Raw genomic sequence first — 23,173 nt, forward strand, 5'->3', positions numbered from 1 at the left:
TGCTAACATAAAGACCTTTTGTCTTGGGGCGACGGGTTATTTACCAACGATGTCCATACCCCATTTCATGAAAGGCCAAGGTGTCAAAGTCGGGTTTAAGAACTCGGATGGTTTATGTGTCATATCTGCGTGCCTTTGGAATTTGTCGCACTTGGCGACGTACCTGATGGCGTCTTTGAACATCGTCGGCCAGTAGTATCCATTTCTCTTGATCCTGTTTGACAAGCTTCGTCCGCCCTTGTGTCCTCCGCATTCTACCTCATGATATTGCTGGAGCAGTCCTTCCCATTCTGTCTTTTCTGTGCATCGCATCATCATTCCGTTGGCTGAGTTTTTAAATAGCACGTCCTGCAAAATAACATATCGTGACGCTTTAAAAAGGATTTTTCTGGCTTCGAGCTTGTCGTTGGGAAGGGTTTCGTGTGTTAGGTAGTCGAGAACGGGTTTGGTCCAGATGTTTGTGTTTGTGGTTGATAGGACGAGGTTGACGTTTTGCGGAATTTCTTTGTCTATAGCGGGCGACAATAGGTGTACTAAGGGTATGGTTGAGAATGGTGATTTTCTGAGTGCGGATCCTAGGTTTGCAAGTGCGTCGGCCTGTGTGTTTTGGTCTCGTGGTACTTGTTTGATGGAAAAAGGTTTGAATTTTGTGGTTAGGTTCTTGGCTTTTTCAAGGTATAAGGTCATTTTGAGGTCTTTGGCTTCGTAGTCGTCGTTGATTTGATTGACGATCAGTTGTGATTCGCTGAAGATGTCGAGTTCACTTGCACCTACTCTTCTTTGTTGTTCGTTGCTTTGAAGTCGCAGCATATGGGATGTGCTATCATGTCCCCTTGTGGTGATTTAAGCACAACGCCTAAACGCGCACCTCGAAAGTTAGAAGAACCATCGACGAAGAGAGTCCACATTTCGCCTATGTTGTTTATGTGTTTGACTTCGTCGTCTGCTATTTTCTCCAAGTCAGGGCAGAAGTCGGCCACAAAGTCTGCTAGGGGCTGCGACTTTACAGCCGTCCTGGGTTGGTATTTGATCTCGAATCCTCCCAGCGCCATTTTCCACTTTTCCATTTGACCTGTGATTTCTGGCCTACGCATCACAGACTTAATTGGGTAATTAGTCATCACCACTATTTGGTGAGTTTCAAAATAATGCCTTAGCTTTTTGGCAGCGGTGACGAGTGCTAAAATAAGTTTTTCAAGGGAGGAATACCTGGTTTCTGCCTCTAACAAAGACTTATTGATGTAGTAGAGGGGCAGTTGTTGTGTCTCGTCTTCTCGGGCTAACACCGCGCTGACTGCTGCTGTGCTGACGGCAAGGTAAAGTTGTAAGACTTCACCTTCCTTGGGATTGGACAGGAGGGGTGGCGACATCAAATATTTTTTGAGATTTTGTAAAGCTGTTTCGTGGTCGTTAGACCAGTGAAAACCTTTATTTTTTCGCAGGACGTCGTAGAATAGACGACACTTGTCTGACGACCTGGAAATGAAACGGTTTAATGCTACCACTCTTCCTGTCAAGCGCTGTACCTCTTTTATATTTCTGGGCGATTGGATGTTCATGATTGCACGCACTTGGTCGGGACTTGCCTCGATTCCTCGTTGGGTGACGATGTAGCCCAAGAATTTTCCTGCGGGCACTCCAAAGAACAATTAGTTGGGTTAAGTTTCATACCGTATTTCCACAATATTTCGAAGGATTGTCGCAGTTGCTCCACGTGATCGTCCGCTTTCTTTGATTTCACCAACATGTCGTTGATGTAGACCTCCATCGTGTCTCCGAGTTGATCCATGAACATTTTGTTAACCGGTCGTTGGTACGTCGCACCTGCATTTTTAAGACCAAAAGGCATAACTTTATAACAATAAATTCCTCTATCTGTTACAAAGGATGTTTTTTCTTGATCCTCCGGGTGCATGAGGATCTGGTTATATCCCGAGTAAGCGTCCATGAAAGTGAGTAGCTCGTGGCCTGCGGTGGTGTTGACCATGGTGTCTATGTGTGGCAGAGGGAATGGATCCTTGGGGAACGCTTTGTTGATGTCCGTGAAGTCAATGCAAACTCTCCATTTCCTTTTCTTTTTGCTGACGACGACGCCATTTGCTAACCAGTCTGGATATTTAACCTCTCTGATTTTCCCCGAGTCTATCAATTTCTGAACCTCTTCATCTATGATCTTATTCCTTTCAGGCGCAAACTTCCGTCGTTTCTGTTTTACTGGTTTGAAGTTGGGGTCGACGTTGAGTTTATGGGTGATGAAGTTCGGGCTAATTCCTGTCATATCCTCATGCGACCAGGCGAAGCAATCCAAGTTTTTTCTTAGGAACGCTACTATTTGACATCTGATGTTGTCAGGCAGCGACGCTCCGATCCTTACGGCTTGGTCTGGCTTTGTCGAGTCTAGTACGATTTTATCAATCTGTTGGTCGTCCGGTTCATCAACTGTCGACCCTAGCTGTAATTGCTAGATGGACAATTTTGACGGTTTCAGTGCGGTTTCGTAGCATTTCTTTGCATCCCTTTGCTGTCCTTTGATCTTCATGACACCCCATTTGGTTGGGAATTTGATTGACCGGTGGTATGTTGACGATACTGCTTTCATTTTGTGGATCCATGGTCGCCCTAAGATGACGTTGTATGCTGATGGGCAGTCGACTACGTTGAATTTGGTCATGATTTTGACACCTTCTGCATGTGTGGGGAATGATATCTCTCCGACTGTTCGCATCGATTCTCCCCTGAACCCTACCAAGACTGTCGATCTCCTGACAATGTTCTTTTCCTCGAGACCATTTCCTCTAGGGCCTCCAAGAACAGTATGTTTTCCGAGCTACCGTTGTCGATCAATATCCTCTTGATTAGAGCATTGCCTAATGGAGCAATATTACCAATCCATCATGATGTTCCTGCTGTGCGTCCACTGAATCTGAGTCGTCGAAGGTGATTGACATAGTTGCTAAGGATTTGTCGAGTGCGATCTCATCCTCGGTTTGCCCCTCTTTGACGGCTCCAGATTCTCCCCTGTTAATCTTTTTAGCTGCAGAAGAAGTTAGTCCAAAAATATCTGAACCACAAGAACTAACGTTTACCACTGCTCGGTCGCTGGGTTGGGTTGGGCGGGTTTTTGAAGGAAATAATGCCCTTATGCATTCAATGTTAAGTCTAATAAATGCGGTTCAGTATTAATTAACAAGTTAATAATTCAGTGAGATCAAGTGAGCTGAATGCCTAGCTAGAGGCCGCTTCAGTTCAAGTGGAATTAATGATATTAATCCACAGCTTACTCTTGACTGAACCCGTAGGGTCACACAAATAGTACGCAAACGGATCAAGTATTTAATGACATTAAATACTCTATCTATGGATATTCGGAATCGACGGATCTTGGTTTCAGTGGGAGCTGAGATCGTCACAAGCAAGAAATGAATACTCCGAAAACGATGATATTGCCGGAAACGGAAATATGGATCGTATCGGAAATATAAATATTATCCAAGTCATAAATGTTGCCGGAAACGGAAACATGGTACGTATCGGAAAATATTATCGGAAATGGAAATATTGTCGGAATCGGAAATATTGCCGGAAACGGAAATATTGTCAGAATCGGAAATATTATCGGAATCGGAAAATAATTCCGGAAACGGAAATCTTAAATATTTGTTTGAAACGGAAATTAATTCCGGAATCGGAAATATTAAATATTGTTCGTATCGGAAATAAATTCCGGATTCGGGAATTTAATCGGAAGCGTATCGTACGAATTAGCATCGGACGAGGCCCGCTAGACGAAGGCCCAGCACGAAGCCAGGCCATCACCCAGCGAGCCACACGCACCATCGCACGCCAAGCCTCGACCAGGCCCAGCGCAAGGCCAGGCCCAACCAAGGCCTAGGGCGCGCGCGCGAGAGCACATCAGCAGCGGGCCGAGCGTTGTGCGCCTAGCGTGGGCCGCAAGGCTTGCACGGGTGTACGGTGCTCGTGCAATGCTTGTGCGGGAATCCTAAAGCAATCGGGATTCGAAATATGATTAAATCCTAAAACTATTAGATAATGATTATTTAATAGAGTCCTAGCAGGATTCTAATTAAACTAATTAATATCCTAATAGGATTATAATTCCTTTTCCATACCTCTATAAATAAGTGCCTAGGGTCATAATTTATAGATACAATTGAAGTATTCAAAGGGTAAGCTTTTGAAAGAAAAATCAGCCATACACTTGCAAAGACAATAGCTGAAATTCCTAGTAACCTTAAGGGCGATTCTAGTTGGTCTAACTTGAGGCAGATCCGGACGTACTGTGGACTATCTACGGAGGGACGACATTTGGAGTCCTAAAGACTTGTTCTTGTTCGGTTCGGGCGCAGCTAGGGAGGGCACGCTACAAAGTGTATGCTCCTAAATTATGTTAAATGATTATGTGTAAATAATATGTTTCCTGGCATTAAGGTTTTTCCGCATGATTTATGTTTTGTCATATGTATCATATCCTAACAGTGGTATCACGAGCCTCTTATTATTTTCATAATCTAAATTGCATAAACATGGTTAAATATTACAAATTTGCAATAATTAAAAGGGGTGATTAATTTTCGTAATTGTTAATTAATTGCAAATTGCGTTTATTTAATTATATGTACGCAGTTTTTCGGCAGTTTCTTCGTTACTCATCCAAATCGAGTGATTTTTGTGTCAATTCCGCATGTAAAAGGCATTCTAAAATTTTGACAAACATAATATTTTTCGGCAGAACCCAGAATTCTCAAATTCGAAGCCTAACTATGAATTTTCGGAGGTTTTAGTTTTTCGAACGCAAAATTTTGTAAATTTAAGATGTTAAATTAAATATTTGCGATTCTTGTTGTTAAATCTTGAATTTTTGATTTACCTACTGTATATGTTTAACAAGTTTGAATGCCTAGGCTTGTTAATTATGCAATCTAATTTGTAATTATGATTAATTTGTTGAAAATTGGAATAATTTATAATTAATTTGATTTTCATAATTAGTTAATAATTTAATTAGATACCTATGATTAAAAACCACCATAAAAATTGTAAATTTGTGTTAAATTTTAAATTTTTATGACCTAGACTTGAATCCATGTTAATCGGAAATCAATTAATTAATAAATTTTCGATTTTTCGCCCTAAAATTATGAAATTAATATGATTTATTAATTTGTCATTAATTTTGAAAATAAATTTTTTAATTTTTATGCGATTCGCTCATATAACTTGCACGCACAAAGCAATGGACGCTACGTGTTACCCTTAAGGGGTGTTGTATAGTGCGGGCATGCGACGACGAGCAAGGGAGCTCGTCGCCCATGCGGTACGAATGCAATGAGCAAGGCTATGGTGCACGAGCACAAGGCAGCAGCCCTGCCTTGTGTCGTGTGCTGTGTGCAATGGGCGAGTGGGCAAGGGCGAGAGCAAGGCAGCGAGCAGTCGCGTGCAACGCGCACTGCCTCGCGCAGCGATCGAAACCTCGCGCGCAGCGAGCGCTGGCTCGCGTGCGACGAGTGCTACGACTGCATCGAAGCCTCGCGCGCAGCGAGCGCATGCTCGCGTGCGACGAGCGCTGGCGCGCGCCCAGCGATGGTGAGCAGCGAGCGTGCTTCGATGATGCCTTGCAATGGTGAGCAGCAGCAGATGCGACGCAGCACATAGGCTGCGCGCACATGGCCAGCGATGGCTGCGTGCGTTTGGCCTATGGCTGTGCGTTGCATGTTGAGGTTGCGTACTTTGTGTTACGATTATATTGTTTTAAAATTTTTATATGAATTTTTCAGTTTATATAATTTTAATTAATTTTAAAAATTAATAATTTAAATTATTTTCTAGGATTTTAATTTTGAATATTATAATTATAATAAATTTCATTTATTCTAATTATTTTACTAAAATTAAAATCATGAATTAATTTAAATACGACTGAAAATAAAGTAAATATGTTTATTCAGTTATAAATTTATATGAGCTTTAAATTTTAATTAAATTTGTATTTCCGGTTAGACTAGAAATACATTTTTATGTTTAAAATTAGTAAAGCATATGAATTTATTGGTTTAAGTGGGAGCCCTTTTAGTCATAAACTCTTGATTATGTCTACAAATCCTTAAGGTTAAAACAACTTGATTAGAATTAATAAGGACTGAATAATTTGTAGATTATTGGTGCCCTTGATTAATTGCTGCAAAATTTTTTGTGATGCATAACGTGTTTTACTAACCAGCTATGTGGGCCATTCATGATAATGAATGGGTGAATGGTATATATTGTATATGTACTGTTTTGCAGGTTATGAAGTGACTAGTATGGCCCAAATAGGATAGAAAATATGGTCTGCGTACCATTAATTTGAATGTAATTGGTCTAAAGTACCAAAATTGTTTTTCAATTCAAATATGGTCTGCGTACCATCAAATAGTTGTAATTAGTTTAATTATAGCTTATTCTATTTGAAGAAAATGGTGCCTCCCACGGAGATTTTCGAGACGGACTTTGAAGTTGAAGCTTCAAGATGAAGTCGGGCCATGCTAGATCACATTTATCTTATGCATGCTTTAAGTTATTTATTGCTTTAAATATGTCTTAATTATGCATGAGATTGTGGCTTGATTATGTTGCATGATTAAGGATTTTAGTTCACTTAAAATCTAACCAACATAGTAAAAGCCTTAAGTTCCAAACTTAAAAATTGAGTTAAAAGGTGCCATGCCAAAATATACACTTGCTTGTATATCCTTTACATCAATCTAGTAATAGTTTTCGCTCAGCGAGGTGTTACTTATTGGTCCTAAAGGGGCAAGGTACACAAATAATTGTGAGTACATGTTAGTTTTGGTGAAACTCAACGATATAAGTAAGGAGTCCTTTTATGTCGTGGCAAAATCGATAGGTTTACCTAATAAGTTCTTAGACGTACCTATCAACCAAGAATAGTTTCTAGACTATTAGCAAAAGGTTTTTGCTTACCTAAGATGTTTTAGGATTGAGTCGACAAACTGTGCTTAATTCTTCAATGGATTTTAGGATCTTGGAATCATTTTATTCACACCTGCCGGAACACATAACTTGAATAAAATGCTTAATGAACATTGAATTATGCATGTATGCTAGAATTTAAGTTTATTAAGAGAAACTGTGAATGGTTATTTATTTGTTTATTCTTTTCAATTGTAGTTTTAATTATGGCAAACAACAATTCATTCAACATTCGATCAATTCTCGAAAAGGAGAAGTTGAGCGGGAAAAACTTCCTTGACTGGCAAAGGAACTTGCAAATAGTTCTTATGCAGGAAGAAAAGGAGTATGTCCTGGAAGAGGCGATGCCCGAAGCCGCAGGCGACGGGGTCACTCAGGCAGCCCTCAATCGTTGGATTGATGCCAACAAGGATGTGAAATGTCTAATGCTCGCCACCATGAGTGCAGATCTGCAGAAAACGTTCATCAACTCAGATGCTTTCACGATCATCAGTGAGTTGAAGAACATGTTCCAAGATCTGGCTCGAGTCGAAAGATTCGAGACTCATAGGCAAATTCTTGAGACCAAGCTTAAGAAAGGCGAGCCCGTAAGTCCACATGTTCTCAAAATGATTGGACTCGTTGAGAATATGAGTCGGCTGGATTGGCAATCCTCTCAAGAAATGGCTATAGACACCATCCTCCATTCTCTTCATAGCGGGTATGATCAGTTCAAACTGAACTACAGTATGAATAGTCTGGACAAAACGCTCACTGAGCTTCTCGGTATGCTGAAGACCGCTGAAAAGACGCTCAAAAGTGATAAGCAAGATGTGCTTATGGTGCGTGGGGGCAAGTTCAAGAAATCTGGAAAGAAGAGGAATGCTAAGAAAGGTGGCAACAAGGCCAGCCAGACTAAGTAACCAGCTAGCGCCAAATCTGAAAAGAGGAAGGTCAGTCAACCCACTTCTGAATCCGAATGCTTCTACTGCAAGAAGAAGGGGCATTGGAAGAGAGATTGCTTGAAGCTAAAGGAAGATCAGAAGAACGGAACAATCGTTCCATCTTCAGGTATTTTCGTTATAGACTGTATACTTGCTAATTCAACTTCTTGGGTATTAGATACAGGTTGTGGCTCACACTTATGTTCCAATCCACAGGGACTAAGAAGAAGTAGAAAGTTAAGCAAGGGTGAAGTCGACCTACGAGTGGGAAATGGAGCACGGATTGCTGCATTAGCTGTAGGAACTTATTATTTGTCGTTGCCCTCTGGGCTAGTTTTGGAACTGAAAGAGTGTTTCCATGTTCCAAGTCTTACTAAAAACATCATTTCAGTTTCTTGCTTAGATGCTAAGGGATTTTCCTTTTTAATAAAAGACAATAGTTGTTCGTTTTATTTTAAAGAGATGTTTTATGGATCTGCTAGATTAGTCGATGGACTTTATTTATTAGATCACGACAAACAAGTTTATAACATAAATACCAAAAAGGCCAAAAAGGATGATTCAGATCTCACCTATCTGTTGCATTGTCGATTAGGAATTTCAGAGTGAAGTAGAAAATCAATTAGGCAAGAAGATTAAGGCACTGCGGTCTGATAGAGGCGGTGAATATCTGAGCTATGAATTTGATGACCATCTGAAAGAATGTGGAATTCTATCAGAATTGACTCCTCCTGGAACACCAAAATGGAATGGTGTGTCGGAACGGAGGAACAGAACCTTGCTAGACATGGTCAAGTCAATGATGGGTCAGACCGAACTTCCAATAGAATTTTGGGGACATGCACTAAATACAGCTGCACTCACTATAAATAGAGCTCCGTCTAAAGCTGTCGAAAAGCCTCCATATGAGTTATGGTTTGGAAAGCCTCCAAATGTGTCTTTTCTTAAGATTTGGGGATGTGAAGTATACGTCAAACGATTAATTTCAGACAAACTTCATCCGAAATCTGACAAATGTATCCTTGTGGGCTACCCAAAGGAAACAAAGGGGTATTACTTCTACAATACATCTGAGAACAAGGTGTTTGTTGCTCGAGATGGTGTCTTTTTGGAGAAAGATCACATTTCCAAAATGACAAGTGGGAGAAAAATAGACCTCGAAGAAATTCGAGTCGAACAACAAACTCTAGAGAATGATCAAGATGACATTCAGGATGAAACTCAGAGATCTTTAGAAGAATCTGGTGAGAACCATGGTCAATCTAGAAATGTTACCCCGCGTAGATCGCAAAGATATAGATCTCAATTGGAAAGGTACTTAGGTATTTTGACGAACGAGAGCTATGACGTTCTATTACTTGAAAATGATGAACCTGCGACTTACAAACAAGCTATGACGAGCCCTAGCTCCAAGCAATGGCAAGAAGCCATGCAATCTGAATTAGACTCCATGTCTGAAAACCAAGTATGGGATTTGGTCGATTTGCCAGATGGCTACCAAGCCATTGGAAGCAAATGGGTTTTCAAACTGAAAAAGGACAAGGATGGGAAACTTGAAGTTTTCAAAGCTAGATTGGTTGCAAAAGGTTACAGGCAGTTGCAATGCGATGAAACGATGAAACCTTTTCACCAGTTGCAATGCTAAAGTCTATTCGGATAATGTTAGCAATCGCTGCAAATTACGATTACGAAATATGGCAGATGGATGTCAAAACCGCTTTCTTAAACGGCATTTTAACAGAAACTGTGTTCATGACACAGCCTGAAGGTTTTGAGGATCCAAAGAATGCTAAAAAGGTATGCAAGTTAAAGAAATCAATCTACGGATTGAAGTAGGCATCAAGGAGCTGGAATATACGTTTTGATGAAGCAGTCAGTGACTTTGGTTTCATCAAGAACGCAGACGAATCTTGTGTATACAAGAAGGTCAGTGGGAGCAAAATTGCTTTTCTAGTATTATATGTCGACGACATATTACTTATCGGAAATGACATTCCTATGTTGAACTCTGTCAAGATTTGGCTTGGGAAATGTTTTTCGATGAAGGATCTAGGAGAAGCACAGTACATATTGGGCCTTAAGATTTACAGAGATAAATCTAAAAAGATGATTAGACTTAGTCAAAGCACTTATATCAATAAGGTGCTTGATAGGTTCAAGATGGCAGACTCCAAGCGAGGCTACCTACCCATGTCTCATGGAATAACTCTAAGCAAGACTCAGTGCCCAAACACACTTGATGAGCGTAGACGAATGAATGGGATTCCGTATGCATCATTGATTGGTTCAATAATGTATGCTATGATATGTACACGCCCGGATGTTGCGTACGCACTCAATACTACGAGCAGATACCAGTCAGACCAAGAAGAGGCACATTGGACTGTTGCCAAGAATATTCTGAAGTACCTGAAAAGGCACAAAGATGACTTCCTGGTCTATGGTGGAGATGATCAATTAATTGTTAAAGGCTATACGGACGTAAGTTTCCAAACCGACAAAGATGATATCAGCACCATTGCGGATTCTACAACTGAAGCGGAGTACATTGCTGCACATGAAGCAGCAAAGGAAGCTGTATGGCTAAGGAAGTTCATAGGTGAACTAGGTGTAGTCCCCTCCATTAAAGGACCAATAGCCCTGTATTGTGATAATAACGGAGCTATTGCACAGGCAAAGGAGCCTAGACACCACCAAAGAGTCAAGCATGTACTTCGTAGATTTCACCTTCTACGAGAGTTCCTTGAAAGAAAAGAAGTCGAGATAAGCAAGATTGGAACTGATGACAACATATCAGATCCATTGACTAAACCTCTGCCGCAGGCGAAGCACAACTCGCACACTGCAACCATGGGAATCAAGCATATTGGAGAATGGCTTTGATGTCCTTATTTAATGTTTTAAAGTTTTAGAGTTTAAATCTTTGTAAAACATTATTGGTTAATCATTCACAATAATTGAATAGAATTCATTTTTCCATTTAATTTGTGGTTTATTAAATGATGAGTCCCTTCAATTTGACGATATATTCAAGATAGACTGTCAGGACCAGTCCTGTGACTAAGAAATGTCTATCAAGTGAACTTGAATGTCAAAAGTTGAAAATGGTCCCTGGTCGGAGTTTTCTATAAAATTGGACGCATAGAAAACGTTAGACGACTAGAATGCAAGATGACTAGTAGTTCTGTTTCTTAAACTATGTGGACATGGCAATGTCATAATCATTTGCATAGATACTTACTTTGGGAAGACTAGTATCGGACAGACCTATGAAACTTTACTGTAAGAGATGAAAATCTGTCATAAGTAAATTTCATTAAAATTATTAGACAATAAATCCTCAATACCTGAGTGATTTGAGATTCCTTGTTTGAGAACTGGTTGCTTTGACGTTGACCAACCGTTGCACCGTAAAAGGAGGCTATAAAGGCAACGCTCAGGTAATCACCTATCAAAAGAAGTCTAATCTCAAGATCGCAAGATTGGGATTGTCCTCCCATAAATCGGGATGAGATGCTTAAAAGTTGTACAAGGCCACTCGGAGAGCTAGAAACTGTGAAATGCATGGCCGTGCTCAGATGAATCATAGGCTATGATTATCTGTTTATTTGATCAGTTGAACTCTGAAACCGAGAAACACCACTGGACATAATAAGGATGACAACTCTTATCTTATGTTCAAGAGCAAGCATCGAGCGACAAAGGAATTAGGAAATGCACACTTGTCCCTAAGGACAAGTGGGAGACTGAAGGAAATAATGCCCTTGGTCCAAGTATGCATTCAATGTTTAGTCTAATAAATGCGGTTCAGTATTAATTAACAAGTTAATAATTCAGTGAGATCAAGTGAGCTGAATGCCTAGCTAGAGGCCGCTTCAGTTCAAGTGGAACTAATGATATTAATCCACATCTTACTCTTGACTGAACCCGTAGGGTCACACAAATAGTACGTAAACGGATCAAGTATTTAATGACATTAAATACTCTATCTATGGATATTCGGAATCGACGGATCTTGGTTTCAGTGGGAGCTGAGATCGTCACAAGCAAGAAATGAATACTTCGAAAACGATGATATTGCCGAAAACGGAAATATGGATCGTATCGGAAATATAAATATTATCCAAGTCGTAGATGTTGCCGGAAACGGAAACATGGTACGTATCGGAAAATATTATCGGAAATGGAAATATTGCCGGAATCGGAAATATTGCCGGAAACGGAAATATTGTCAGAATCGGAAATATTATCGGAATCGGAAAATAATTCCGGAAACGAAAATATTAAATATTTGTTCGAAACAGAAATTAATTCCGGAATCGGAAATATTAAATATTGTTCGTATCGGAAATAAATTCCGGATTCGGGAATTTAATCGGAAGCGTATCGTACGAATTAGCATCGGACGAGGCCCGCTAGACGAAGGCCCAGCACGAAGCCAGGCCATCACCCAGCGAGCCACACGCACCATCGCACGCCAAGCCTCGACCAGGCCCAGCCAAGGCCTGGGGCGCGCGCGCGAGAGCACAGCAGCATCGGGCCAAGCGCTGTGCGCTTAGCGTGGGCCGCAAGGCTTGCGCGGGTGTACGGTGCTCGTGCAATGCTTGTGCGGGAATCCTAAAGCAATCGGGATTCGAAATATGATTAAATCCTAAAACTATTAGATAATGATTATTTAATAGAGTCCTAACAGGATTCTAATTAAACTAATTAATATCCTAATAGGATTATAATTCCTTTTCCATACCTCTATAAATAAGTGCCTAGGGTCATAATTTATAGATACAATTGAAGTATTCAAAGGGTAAGTTTTTGAAAGAAAAATCAGCCATACACTTGCAAACACAATAGCCGAAATTCCTAGTAACCTTAAGGGCAATTCTAGTTGGTCTAACTTGAGGCGGATCCAGACGTACTGTGGACTATCTACGGAGGGACGACATTTGGAGTCCTAAAGACTTGTTCTTGTTCGGTTCGGGCGCAGCTAGGGAGGGCCGCTACAAAGTGTATGCTCCTAAATTATGTACAATGATTATGTGTAAATAATATGTTTCCTGGCATTAAGGTTTTTCCGCATGATTTATGTTTTGTCATATGTATCATAACCTAACAGTTTTCCCATGTTGTATGTCTCCTTCCCTTTGTCGCTCAGCAACTCCTTCAGGTGTCCTCTCTTTAGAAGATATGCAACCTCCTTTTTAAGGGAGATGCACTCTTCTGTTTTGTGGCCGTTGTCGCGGTGGAACTCGCACCATTTGCTCATGTCTGTAATGGGATCCGGCATATCGCTCTTTTTAGGCCACATGACTGTTCCACCTACATTTTGAAGGGCGTTGACGACGCCTCTGATGTCGACGTTGAAGCCATATTCGGAGATGTCAGGGTGATCGGCCCATTCATTCCTGTAAACATTGTTAGTATCATTGTATTGATTGACATTCTGTACCTGGTTTTGGCGGTTGTATGGTTGTTGTCGCCAACTATTGTTCCTCGGGGTGTACGACCGCCTGTCGCTGCTGCCCCCTGCTGGTCGTGGTGCTGTTGACCGTGTAACTTCGTCGTCCTCTATCCGCATCTGGGCAGTGGCTCTCGATCTGATCTCCTCGAAGGTTGCGTAGGGATATTTGGTAATCTCCCGGTACAACTCCGATTTGGGGATGAGACCTCTCTTGAATGCTTCGATAACTATCTGGACATCACAATTTTTTATACTAATTTTTTCACAATTAAAACGGTTAAAATAATCGCGTACCGACTCGGTTGGTCCTTGGGCCAACCGATAGAGGTCACTCGTCTGTTTTTCTGGTTGACGACTGCTACAGAACTGTTGATAGAAGGCGTTAATGAGATCAGCAAGGCAGGATATGGATCCGGGGGTGATGTTCATGAGCCATTCCAGAGCTGCTCCGTCGAGGGTACCTCCAAAAGATTTGTGCATGACAGGTTCAACCAGGTTGTACGGGATGCCGATCTGCCACATTCGCTGCTTGTAGACGTTTACATGCCTGTAGGGGTCGGATATTCCGCCATAGAGGGTGGTCAAAATAGGGAGTCGTAGCTCGTGCGGGACTGTTACCCTGGCGATCGCCTCGCAAATTGGTGAAGCTATGTATCCGTCTGTCGCCTCAGTCTCCACTAGTGTAGGTGCTCCTGGTAGCATGGTCATCAGTTTCAACATAAACGAACACTGCTTCTTCATATGCGATTCCATCTTATTCAGGCAACGGGTCACAGGGTCAGGTGTCGCTCTATCTTACTCTTCATAGGGCTCCTCGTCGGACGAGATCATATCTTCAAACTCGTCGGGCATCTCAAATGTCAGCTTCTTTGGCTTTCCGCCGGTTTTGTAACGCGACTGGTACTTGGTGCGCTTTGCGGACTCTAGTTCTTTCTAGAGGTTTTCAACATATGCTTTGGAGGACAGGTTTTCGGATGCGAGCTGCTCGTTCTGGGCTAGGATGCGAGCGGTTTCAGCTTTCTCCCGAGCTAGCTCTGCTTGGGCCTTGTCGTAGGCCGCTTTCATCCTTGCGGGTGTCATGTCTCCGGAAGTCATTTTGGGAAAGGTGTTTTGTGAGGGGATTTTTTGTGTGAAACCTAGTTAATGTCCTCACAGACGGGGCCAAACTGTTTATGCCAAATTTCGTCTAGGGTCGACACTAACTAAGTAATGAATGCAAAAAGCGAACAAAGAGAGAGACGACACAGGGAGATGTTGACGCGGAAAATCCAGGAATAAAGTAAAAAACCGCGGATAGCTATGAGGCTATCAATGAACTAAGTATCCTAAGAAATAACTTAATAAATGTCTGTGCTTTGTAAAGGAAAATAAACGAGTACAATGATTGCTTTAATGGCTAAAATATGACGCTGTTGTATTGCTTGAGAGCTTGAGTTAACTTGTTCCTTCTAAAGTCGTTGCTCCGTCCTTATATAGGTGAAGTCCAACAGCACCATTAGTTGAGAGGATCCCTAGAAGATAGGAATTAGTTGATGACCGTTGTCTACACGTTCTTTGCTTGTCTTCAACAACTTTCGAGATCTTGGGTGGCTTCCTTGACCTACTCTGTTTGCTTGATGGCGCTATACATCTTGGGCCTTGGGCTTAATTCCTGACCTATCTTCTCTTCGTCGCTTAACTGTTGTCGTTGGTTACTTGTCGCTTAACTGTTGTCGCTGGTCATTTGTCGCCTATACCTCGTCGCTTGGTGCTACGTCTGACTTGTTCATCCGACACGGTGCTACCTGCGATACGACAGTACCTGGTCGACACGACATGATCAAACGTCAAAGCAGTTATATCGACAGTCCAAAAAGTGGGATAACGGAAACTCAGTCTTGAATTTCACCACAGGAGGCGCCATTTTCTTCAAATAGGATATGCTATAATTAAAACTAATTACAACTATTTGATGGTACGCAGACTGGTAGACACCTACTTTTGTCCTCATTCCCGAAAGGGAAAGGTTCGATGATGAAAGCGTAAATCTCCACTTGACAACGCATCTCCTATAAAATAAATGAATCTCAATTCCCCTTTTCATTTCACCTGAAACCTGCTATTTATGGAAACCTGCTAAAAATAGTAACTGCCGTAAAGGGTAGCTTCTAAAAGTGGCAAGTCATAAAAGATAGAAACCTGTCAGAATTAGGTGTTGCACTCCAACATAAATCCTAAATGAGATAGAAAACTGCGAGAATCCTATTCCTAATATGATTCGGAAATAAGAGTTACGTATTAATTAAAATCCTAACGAGCCTAGAGTTCGTAATGGGCCCAGACGCATTCCGTCATGAAATTGATACGCACTAAAAGACTCGATTAAGTCTCAAACACTACGGATTTCAGGAATCCGAATCTGACTAAGAAAACAGCCCAAACATCAATTGCAACGCCCAGCCCTGGGCGCTGAAATTGCATGGGTCCTATTTTCAACGCCCAGAGTTGGGCGCCGAAATCTTTGACGCCCAGAGCTGGGCGCTGAAAATACCTGGGACGTGTTTTTTCCTAATTCCTCGAGGATTAGAGTTCTACAATTCTATCTTTCCACGAACTCTTTTCTATAAATATAGCCCATGTTCGACGTGAAAACACACACAACACAATTATATTCTGAGTATTGACTCCAACCCTTAGCCTAAGCCTCACGCTACGAAACTGTTCACGCGTTCTGTCGCAATCGATCCATAAATCGAACAGAACGTATCCTGTCCCATAATTGAGATTCGTTAAATAAAAAGGAGAAATAGCAAAGTCAAAGTGGTTAGTTTTCTGAGAACCGTGACGCACCTCTCAAGGGTGCTTCGTAATGTGCCCCTTCTCGATGATTTAATTGCTTTCCTCGCCCTTTTTATGAACTGTTAAACTAACTAAATCTGATTGTTCTATCACGCCTAACAAATATAATATTTTCGGGAAATTGGATTATCATGCTAGGTCCCTTAATACTATTTAAATCAGATAATCATGATCGATCTAGTATTATATGTTGCATATTGCTAAAATCAACTCAGATTAGTTTAATAGTTAACGCATGTCCCTTCAATTATTTATGCTGAGCTAGTAAGGATATCCTACCTCTGGAGTTATCGACGAGCGAAGTACTCCTCTCGGTAGTTACAGTCCCCCGAACCCTCAATCTCTACCTTGCGGGTGTATGTTGAGAGATCCCCACACCAGGGATCACAAGGGAACCTACGGCCGTCATGGTCAAACATAATTTCACTCCCTTTATGTCACGATAAATGGGTTTTGTCAGTTTTTCTCATTGTCGTTAAAAACTGAATGGCGACTCCTATATTACTAGTCAATTGGGTGTAAACTCACAGGAAATCCAATTACACTTGATTTAATAAAAAGAATCGTCACACCCACGAGGGACGAGGTCACGCATTAGCCTCGTGCTTTTTCGACCCCCTCACAGTGGCGACTCCACTGGGGATAGTGAAGGAAATACTCGTGCTTGTAGGTAATCAAAATAGCCGAAGGGTGAAACGGTCCTACCCCGCGTTTATTTCCCCATCAAGTTGGGACGACCTGAAAATCAGCATATTAATGTGAACGGGCAGAACCGCATAACGAATCTCGGCTCCCTCGGGAGTTGGGACTAAGGATACCTTTTTCCGCCAATAGGGGGGTGCATACGCCGCGCATGTTTCCCACTCGGTACTTGTGCAGGTAGTACACCTATCCCGAACCCAATCGCTCGCTCATTAGGTCCCTCTCGTCTGCATGCCCCCTTGGCTTGCACTTTCGGGTTGGCCTCTTGGGCGAAATTCGTCTGTTGAAGACACTACCTCGACCGGGGCATGTGTTGGATCTACGATAGAAGCGGTACCAAGCCAGCGCAAATACTACCCATAGAAGCCTATCATAAACTACGTGACATATTTAAGTTTCAAATCCATGTTCGTAATGTAGTTATGTGTAGCGAACTATGTGACTATGTTATGATTGTGCGTACGAATAATGCTAGACAAATAATGCTAAAAAACCAACAACCTTAAAAATTGCCCAAACATTCATGAACCAATTGGCCAAAGAGTTATACCAACATACGTGTCCCGCAAGCCCGAACGGTCGCCACAAAAATAAGCGACGCTCGGGATGGCCCGTAACGAATCCCACAAACGCTGCACAGTGCGTAAAGGACGTTATAAGGCAAGCACACAAAACTAAAGTCGCAAAAACAAAAGTATACGCAAACAGAAAACGAGAACCAGCCAGGGACGCATTTTCAACGCCCCTGGCTGGGCGCCAGAATTTCTCACGCCCACTGCTGGGCGCTGAAGTTGCTGCCTGGCCTTTTGGTCAGGCACAACAGCCTCGGTGCCCGCGCATGAAGAAATATACGTAGCAAAAAAAATAAACTTCTCGTAAAAATTGCTGCAAGGGCGTATGAAAAGGCACTCGACTCTAAAAGCGACTAAAAAATAAAATAAATAAAATAACTCTTTGTGTCGTTGTTAGGCCTCCTACGACGACAATGCTCGGCACCAAAAACCGAGCATGCTAATTAAACGAACTTGAATGTCACATGGGCAAAATATTCAAAAAATAATGTTCGAATAAAGTCTTCAAGAAAAAAATAAATGTTCAAATAAATCCGAGTCTAGACTAGGCTATGCCAAAGTACAATCCAAATCCTAAGTCTTAGTTGTCTTATCCATAGAATCGGTCCTAATGCTTGGTGTCGTTCTGCAAGTTAAAAGGTTAAACCATATTGAGTCTCCCCTCCTAACATTTAAATCAATAAGCACCCATATGTAATTGTCATCCCTTGCTAAGAATCCACGGCCTCAATACTCTCTCTCACCAATAAAAAGAACATATTATTTAATTCAAGTATTTGCAAAATGGAAACAGTCATATTCTGAAAATCATTCCTCCATAGTCACACAACCCCCAAAGTGAACCTAAGGCGTCAATACCATTGGCAAAAAATAAAATTAATGGCCTCAAGGCTTATAATCACATTGGGTCACGACTATCATAGTCCTCTCGAGTCACTCGCTCCTTGAAATACTACTAAGTACGGACTAAAAGATTTTCCATGAATGCAACATGACCAACCATGAAAATACCCAAATCGGCATGCTATAAGGCTACCATTGGGGTAAAAGCAATACACACTAAGAGAGAAGCCGCACTAATGATTCTAGCCTTGCAAAAATAAAAATTCGATCTCCCCAATTAACTACCTTGCCAACATTAAGCAAAATGGCGCATGACAAATGAACACCCAAGGGTTAACTCTAAGCAAGACTCAGTGCCCAAACACACTTGATGAGCGTAGACAAATGAATGGGATTCCGTATGCATCATTGATTGGTTCAATAATGTATGCTATGATATGTACACGCCCGGATGTTGCGTACGCACTCAATGCTACGAGCAGATACCAGTCAGACCCAGGAGAGGCACATTGGACTGCTGCCAAGAATATTCTGAAGTACCTGAAAAGGCACAAAGATGACTTCCTGGTCTATGGTGGAGATGATGAATTAATTGTTAAAGGCTATACGGACGCAAGTTTCCAAACCGACAAAGATGATTTCAGCACCATTGCGGATTCTACAACTGAAGCGGAGTACATTGCTGCACATGAAGCAGCAAAGGAAGCTATATGGCTACGGAAGTTCATAGGTGAACTAGGTGTAGTCCCCTCCATTAAAGGACCAATAGCCCTGTATTGTGATAATAACGGAGCTATTGCACAGGCAAAGGAGCCTAGACACCACCAAAGAGTCAAGCATGTACTTCGTAGATTTCACCTTCTACGAGAGTTCGTTGAAAGAAAAGAAGTCGAGATAAGCAAGATTGGAACTGATGACAACATATCAGATCCATTGACTAAACCTCTGCCGCAGGCGAAGCACAACTCGCACACTGCAGCCATGGGAATCAAGCATATTGGAGAATGGCTTTGATGTCCTTATTTAATGTTTTAAAGTTTTAGAGTTTAAATCTTTGAAAACATTATTGGTTAATCATTCACAATAAATGAATAGAATTCATTTTTCCATTTAATTTGTGGTTTATTAAATGATGAGTCCCTTCAATTTGACGATATATTCAAGATAGACTGTCAGGACCAGTCCTGTGACTAAGAAATGTCTATCAAGTGAACTTGAATGTCAAAAGTTGAAAATGGTCCCTGGTCGGAGTTTTCTATAAAATTGGACGCATAGAAAACGTTAGACGACTAGAATGCAAGATGACTAGTAGTTCTGTTTCTTGAACTATGTGGACATGGCAATGTCATAATCATTTGCATAGATACTTACTTTGGGAAGACTAGTATCGGACAGACCTATGAAACTTTACTGTAAGAGATGAAAATCTGTCATAAGTAAATTTCATTAAAATTATTAGACACTAAATCCTCAATACCTGAGTGATTTGAGATTACTTGTTTGAGAACTGGTTGCTTTGACGTTGACCAACCGTCGCACCGTAAAAGGAAGCTATAAAGGCAACGCTCAGGTAATCACCTATCAAAACAAGTCTAATCTCAAGATCGCAAGATTGGGATTGTCCTCCCATAAATCGGGATGAGATGCTTAAAAGTTGTACAAGGCCACTCGGAGAGCTAGAAACTGTGAAATGCATGGTCGTGCTCAGATGAATCATAGGCTATGATTATCTGTTTATTTGATCAGTTGAACTCTGAAACCGAGAAACACCTCTGGACATAATAAGGATGACAACTCTTATCTTATGTTCAAGAGCAAGCATCGAGCGACAAAGGAATTAGGAAATGCACACTTGTCCCTAAGGACAAGTGGGAGAGTGAAGGAAATAATGCCCTTGGTCCAAGTATGCATTCAATGTTAAGTCTAATAAATGCGGTTCAGTATTAATTAACAAGTTAATAATTCAGTGAGATCAAGTGAGCTGAATGCCTAGCTAGAGGCCGCTTCAGTTCAAGTGGAATTAATGATATTAATCCACATCTTACTCTTGACTGAACCCGTAGGGTCACACAAATAGTACGTAAACGGATCAAGTATTTAATGACATTAAATACTCTATCTATGGATATTCGGAATCGACGGATCTTGGTTTCAGTGGGAGCTGAGATCGTCACAAGCAAGAAATGAATACTCCGAAAACGATGATATTGCCGGAAACGGAAATATGGATCGTATCGGAAATATAAATATTATCCAAGACGTAGATGTTGCCGGAAACGGAAACATGGTACGTATCGGAAAATATTATCGGAAATGGAAATATTGCCGGAATCGGAAATATTGCCGGAAACGAAAATATTGTCAGAATCGGAAATATTATCGGAATCGGAAAATAATTCCGGAAACGGAAATATTAAATTTTTGTTCGAAACAGAAATTAATTCCAGAATCGGAAATATTAAATATTGTTCGTATCGGAAATAAATTCCGGATTCGGGAATTTAATCGGAAGCGTATCGTACGAATTAGCATCGGACGAGGCCCGCTAGACGAAGGCCCAGCACGAAGCCAGGCCATCATCCAGCGAGCCACACGCACCATCGCACGCCAAGCCTCGACCAGGCCCAGCCAAGGCCTGGGGCGCGCGCGCGAGAGCACAGCAGCATCGGGCCAAGCGCTGTGCGCTTAGCGTGGGCCGCAAGGCTTGCGCGGGTGTACGGTGCTCGTGCAATGCTTGTGCGGGAATCCTAAAGCAATCGGGATTCGAAATATGATTAAATCCTAAAACTATTAGATAATGATTATTTAATAGAGTCCTAACAGGATTCTAATTAAACTAACTAATATCCTAATAGGATTATAATTCCTTTTCCATACCTCTATAAATAAGTGCCTAGGGTCATAATTTATAGATACAATTGAAGTATTCAAAGGGTAAGTTTTTGAAAGAAAAATCAGCCATACACTTCCAAACACAATAGCCGAAATTCCTAGTAACCTTAAGGGCAATTCTAGTTGGTCTAACTTGAGGCGGATCCAGACGTACTGTGGACTATCTACGGAGGGACGACATTTGGAGTCCTAAAGACTTGTTCTTGTTCGGTTCGGGCGCAGCTAGGGAGGGCCGCTACAAAGTGTATGCTCCTAAATTATGTTAAATGATTATGTGTAAATAATATGTTTCCTGGCATTAAGGTTTTTCCGCATGATTTATGTTTTGTCATATGTATCATAACCTAACAGTTTTCCCATGTTGTATGTCTCCTTCCCTTTGTCGCTCAGCAACTCCTTCAGGTGTCCTCTCTTTAGAAGATATGCAACCTCCTTTTTAAGGGAGATGCACTCTTCTGTTTTGTGGCCGTTGTCGCGGTGGAACTCGCACCATTTGCTCATGTCTGTAATGGGATCCGGCATATCGCTCTTTTTAGGCCACATGACTGTTCCACCTACATTTTGAAGGGCGTTGACGACGCCTCTGATGTCGACGTTGAAGCCATATTCGGAGATGTCAGGGTGATCGGCCCATTCATTCCTGTAAACATTGTTAGTATCATTGTATTGATTGACATTCTGTACCTGGTTTTGGCGGTTGTATGGTTGTTGTCGCCAACTATTGTTCCTCGGGGTGTACGACCGCCTGTCGCTGCTGCCCCCTGCTGGTCGTGGTGCTGTTGACCGTGTAACTTCGTCGTCCTCTATCCGCATCTGGGCAGTGGCTCTCGATCTGATCTCCTCGAAGGTTGCGTAGGGATATTTGGTAATCTCCCGGTACAACTCCGATTTGGGGATGAGACCTCTCTTGAATGCTTCGATAACTGTCTGGACATCACAATTTTTTATACTAATTTTTTCACAATTAAAACGGTTAAAATAATCGCGTACCGACTCGGTTGGTCCTTGGGCCAACCGATAGAGGTCACTCGTCTGTTTTTCTGGTTGACGACTGCTACAGAACTGTTGATAGAAGGCGTTAATGAGATCAGCAAGGCAGGATATGGATCCGGGGGTGATGTTCATGAGCCATTCCAGAGCTGCTCCGTCGAGGGTACCTCCAAAAGATTTGTGCATGACAGGTTCAACCAGGTTGTACGGGATGCCGATCTGCCACATTCGCTGCTTGTAGACGTTTACATGCCTGTAGGGGTCGGATATTCCGCCATAGAGGGTGGTCAAAATAGGGAGTCGTAGCTCGTGCGGGACTGTTACCCTGGCGATCGCCTCGCAAATTGGTGAAGCTATGTATCCGTCTGTCGCCTCAGTCTCCACTAGTGTAGGTGCTCCTGGTAGCATGGTCATCAGTTTCAACATAAACGAACACTGCTTCTTCATATGCGATTCCATCTTATTCAGGCAACGGGTCACAGGGTCAGGTGTCGCTCCATCTTACTCTTCATAGGGCTCCTCCTCGGACGAGATCATATCTTCAAACTCGTCGGGCATCTCAAATGTCAGCTTCTTTGGCTTTCCGCCGGTTTTGTAACGCGACTGGTACTTGGTGCACTTTGCTGACTCTAGTTCTTTCTAGAGGTTTTCAACAGATGCTTTCAAGGACAGGTTTTCGGATGCGAGCTGCTCGTTCTGGGCTAGGATGCGAGCGGTTTCAGCTTTCTCCCGAGCTAGCTCTGCTTGGGCCTTGTCGTAGGCCGCTTTCATCCTTGCGGGTGTCATGTCTCCGGAAGTCATTTTGGGAAAGGTGTTTTGTGAGGGGATTTTTTGTGTGAAACCTAGTTAATGTCCTCACAGACGGGGCCAAACTGTTTATGCCAAATTTCGTCTAGGGTCGACACTAACTAAGTAATGAATGCAAAAAACGAACAAAGAGAGAGACGACACAGGGAGATGTTGAC

At 41.9% G+C, this 23,173-nt stretch overlaps 2 protein-coding genes across 2 annotated transcripts; both read right to left on the reverse strand.

Annotated features, from left to right (window-relative positions):
- Positions 1–2,461: 2,461 nt before the first annotated feature.
- Positions 2,462–14,124, reverse strand: LOC130463046 (uncharacterized). The gene is made up of 4 exons (XM_056832063.1): positions 13,666–14,124; positions 13,020–13,602; positions 2,886–3,034; positions 2,462–2,827 (listed from the first exon to the last, which is right to left on the reverse strand). The coding sequence occupies exons 1-4, from the start codon at positions 14,122–14,124 to the stop codon at positions 2,462–2,464; spliced, it is 1,557 nt and encodes a 518-aa protein (XP_056688041.1).
- Positions 14,125–14,166: 42 nt separating this feature from the next.
- Positions 14,167–22,667, reverse strand: LOC130463047 (uncharacterized). Its single transcript, XM_056832065.1, has 4 exons — positions 22,209–22,667; positions 21,563–22,145; positions 15,108–15,172; positions 14,167–14,304 (listed from the first exon to the last, which is right to left on the reverse strand). The coding sequence occupies exons 1-4, from the start codon at positions 22,665–22,667 to the stop codon at positions 14,167–14,169; spliced, it is 1,245 nt and encodes a 414-aa protein (XP_056688043.1).
- Between the last annotated feature and the right edge of the window lie 506 nt (positions 22,668–23,173).

The sequence above is a fragment of the Spinacia oleracea genome, chromosome 6, assembly GCF_020520425.1.
Source record: "Spinacia oleracea cultivar Varoflay chromosome 6, BTI_SOV_V1, whole genome shotgun sequence".
Taxonomy (NCBI): domain Eukaryota; kingdom Viridiplantae; phylum Streptophyta; class Magnoliopsida; order Caryophyllales; family Amaranthaceae; genus Spinacia; species Spinacia oleracea.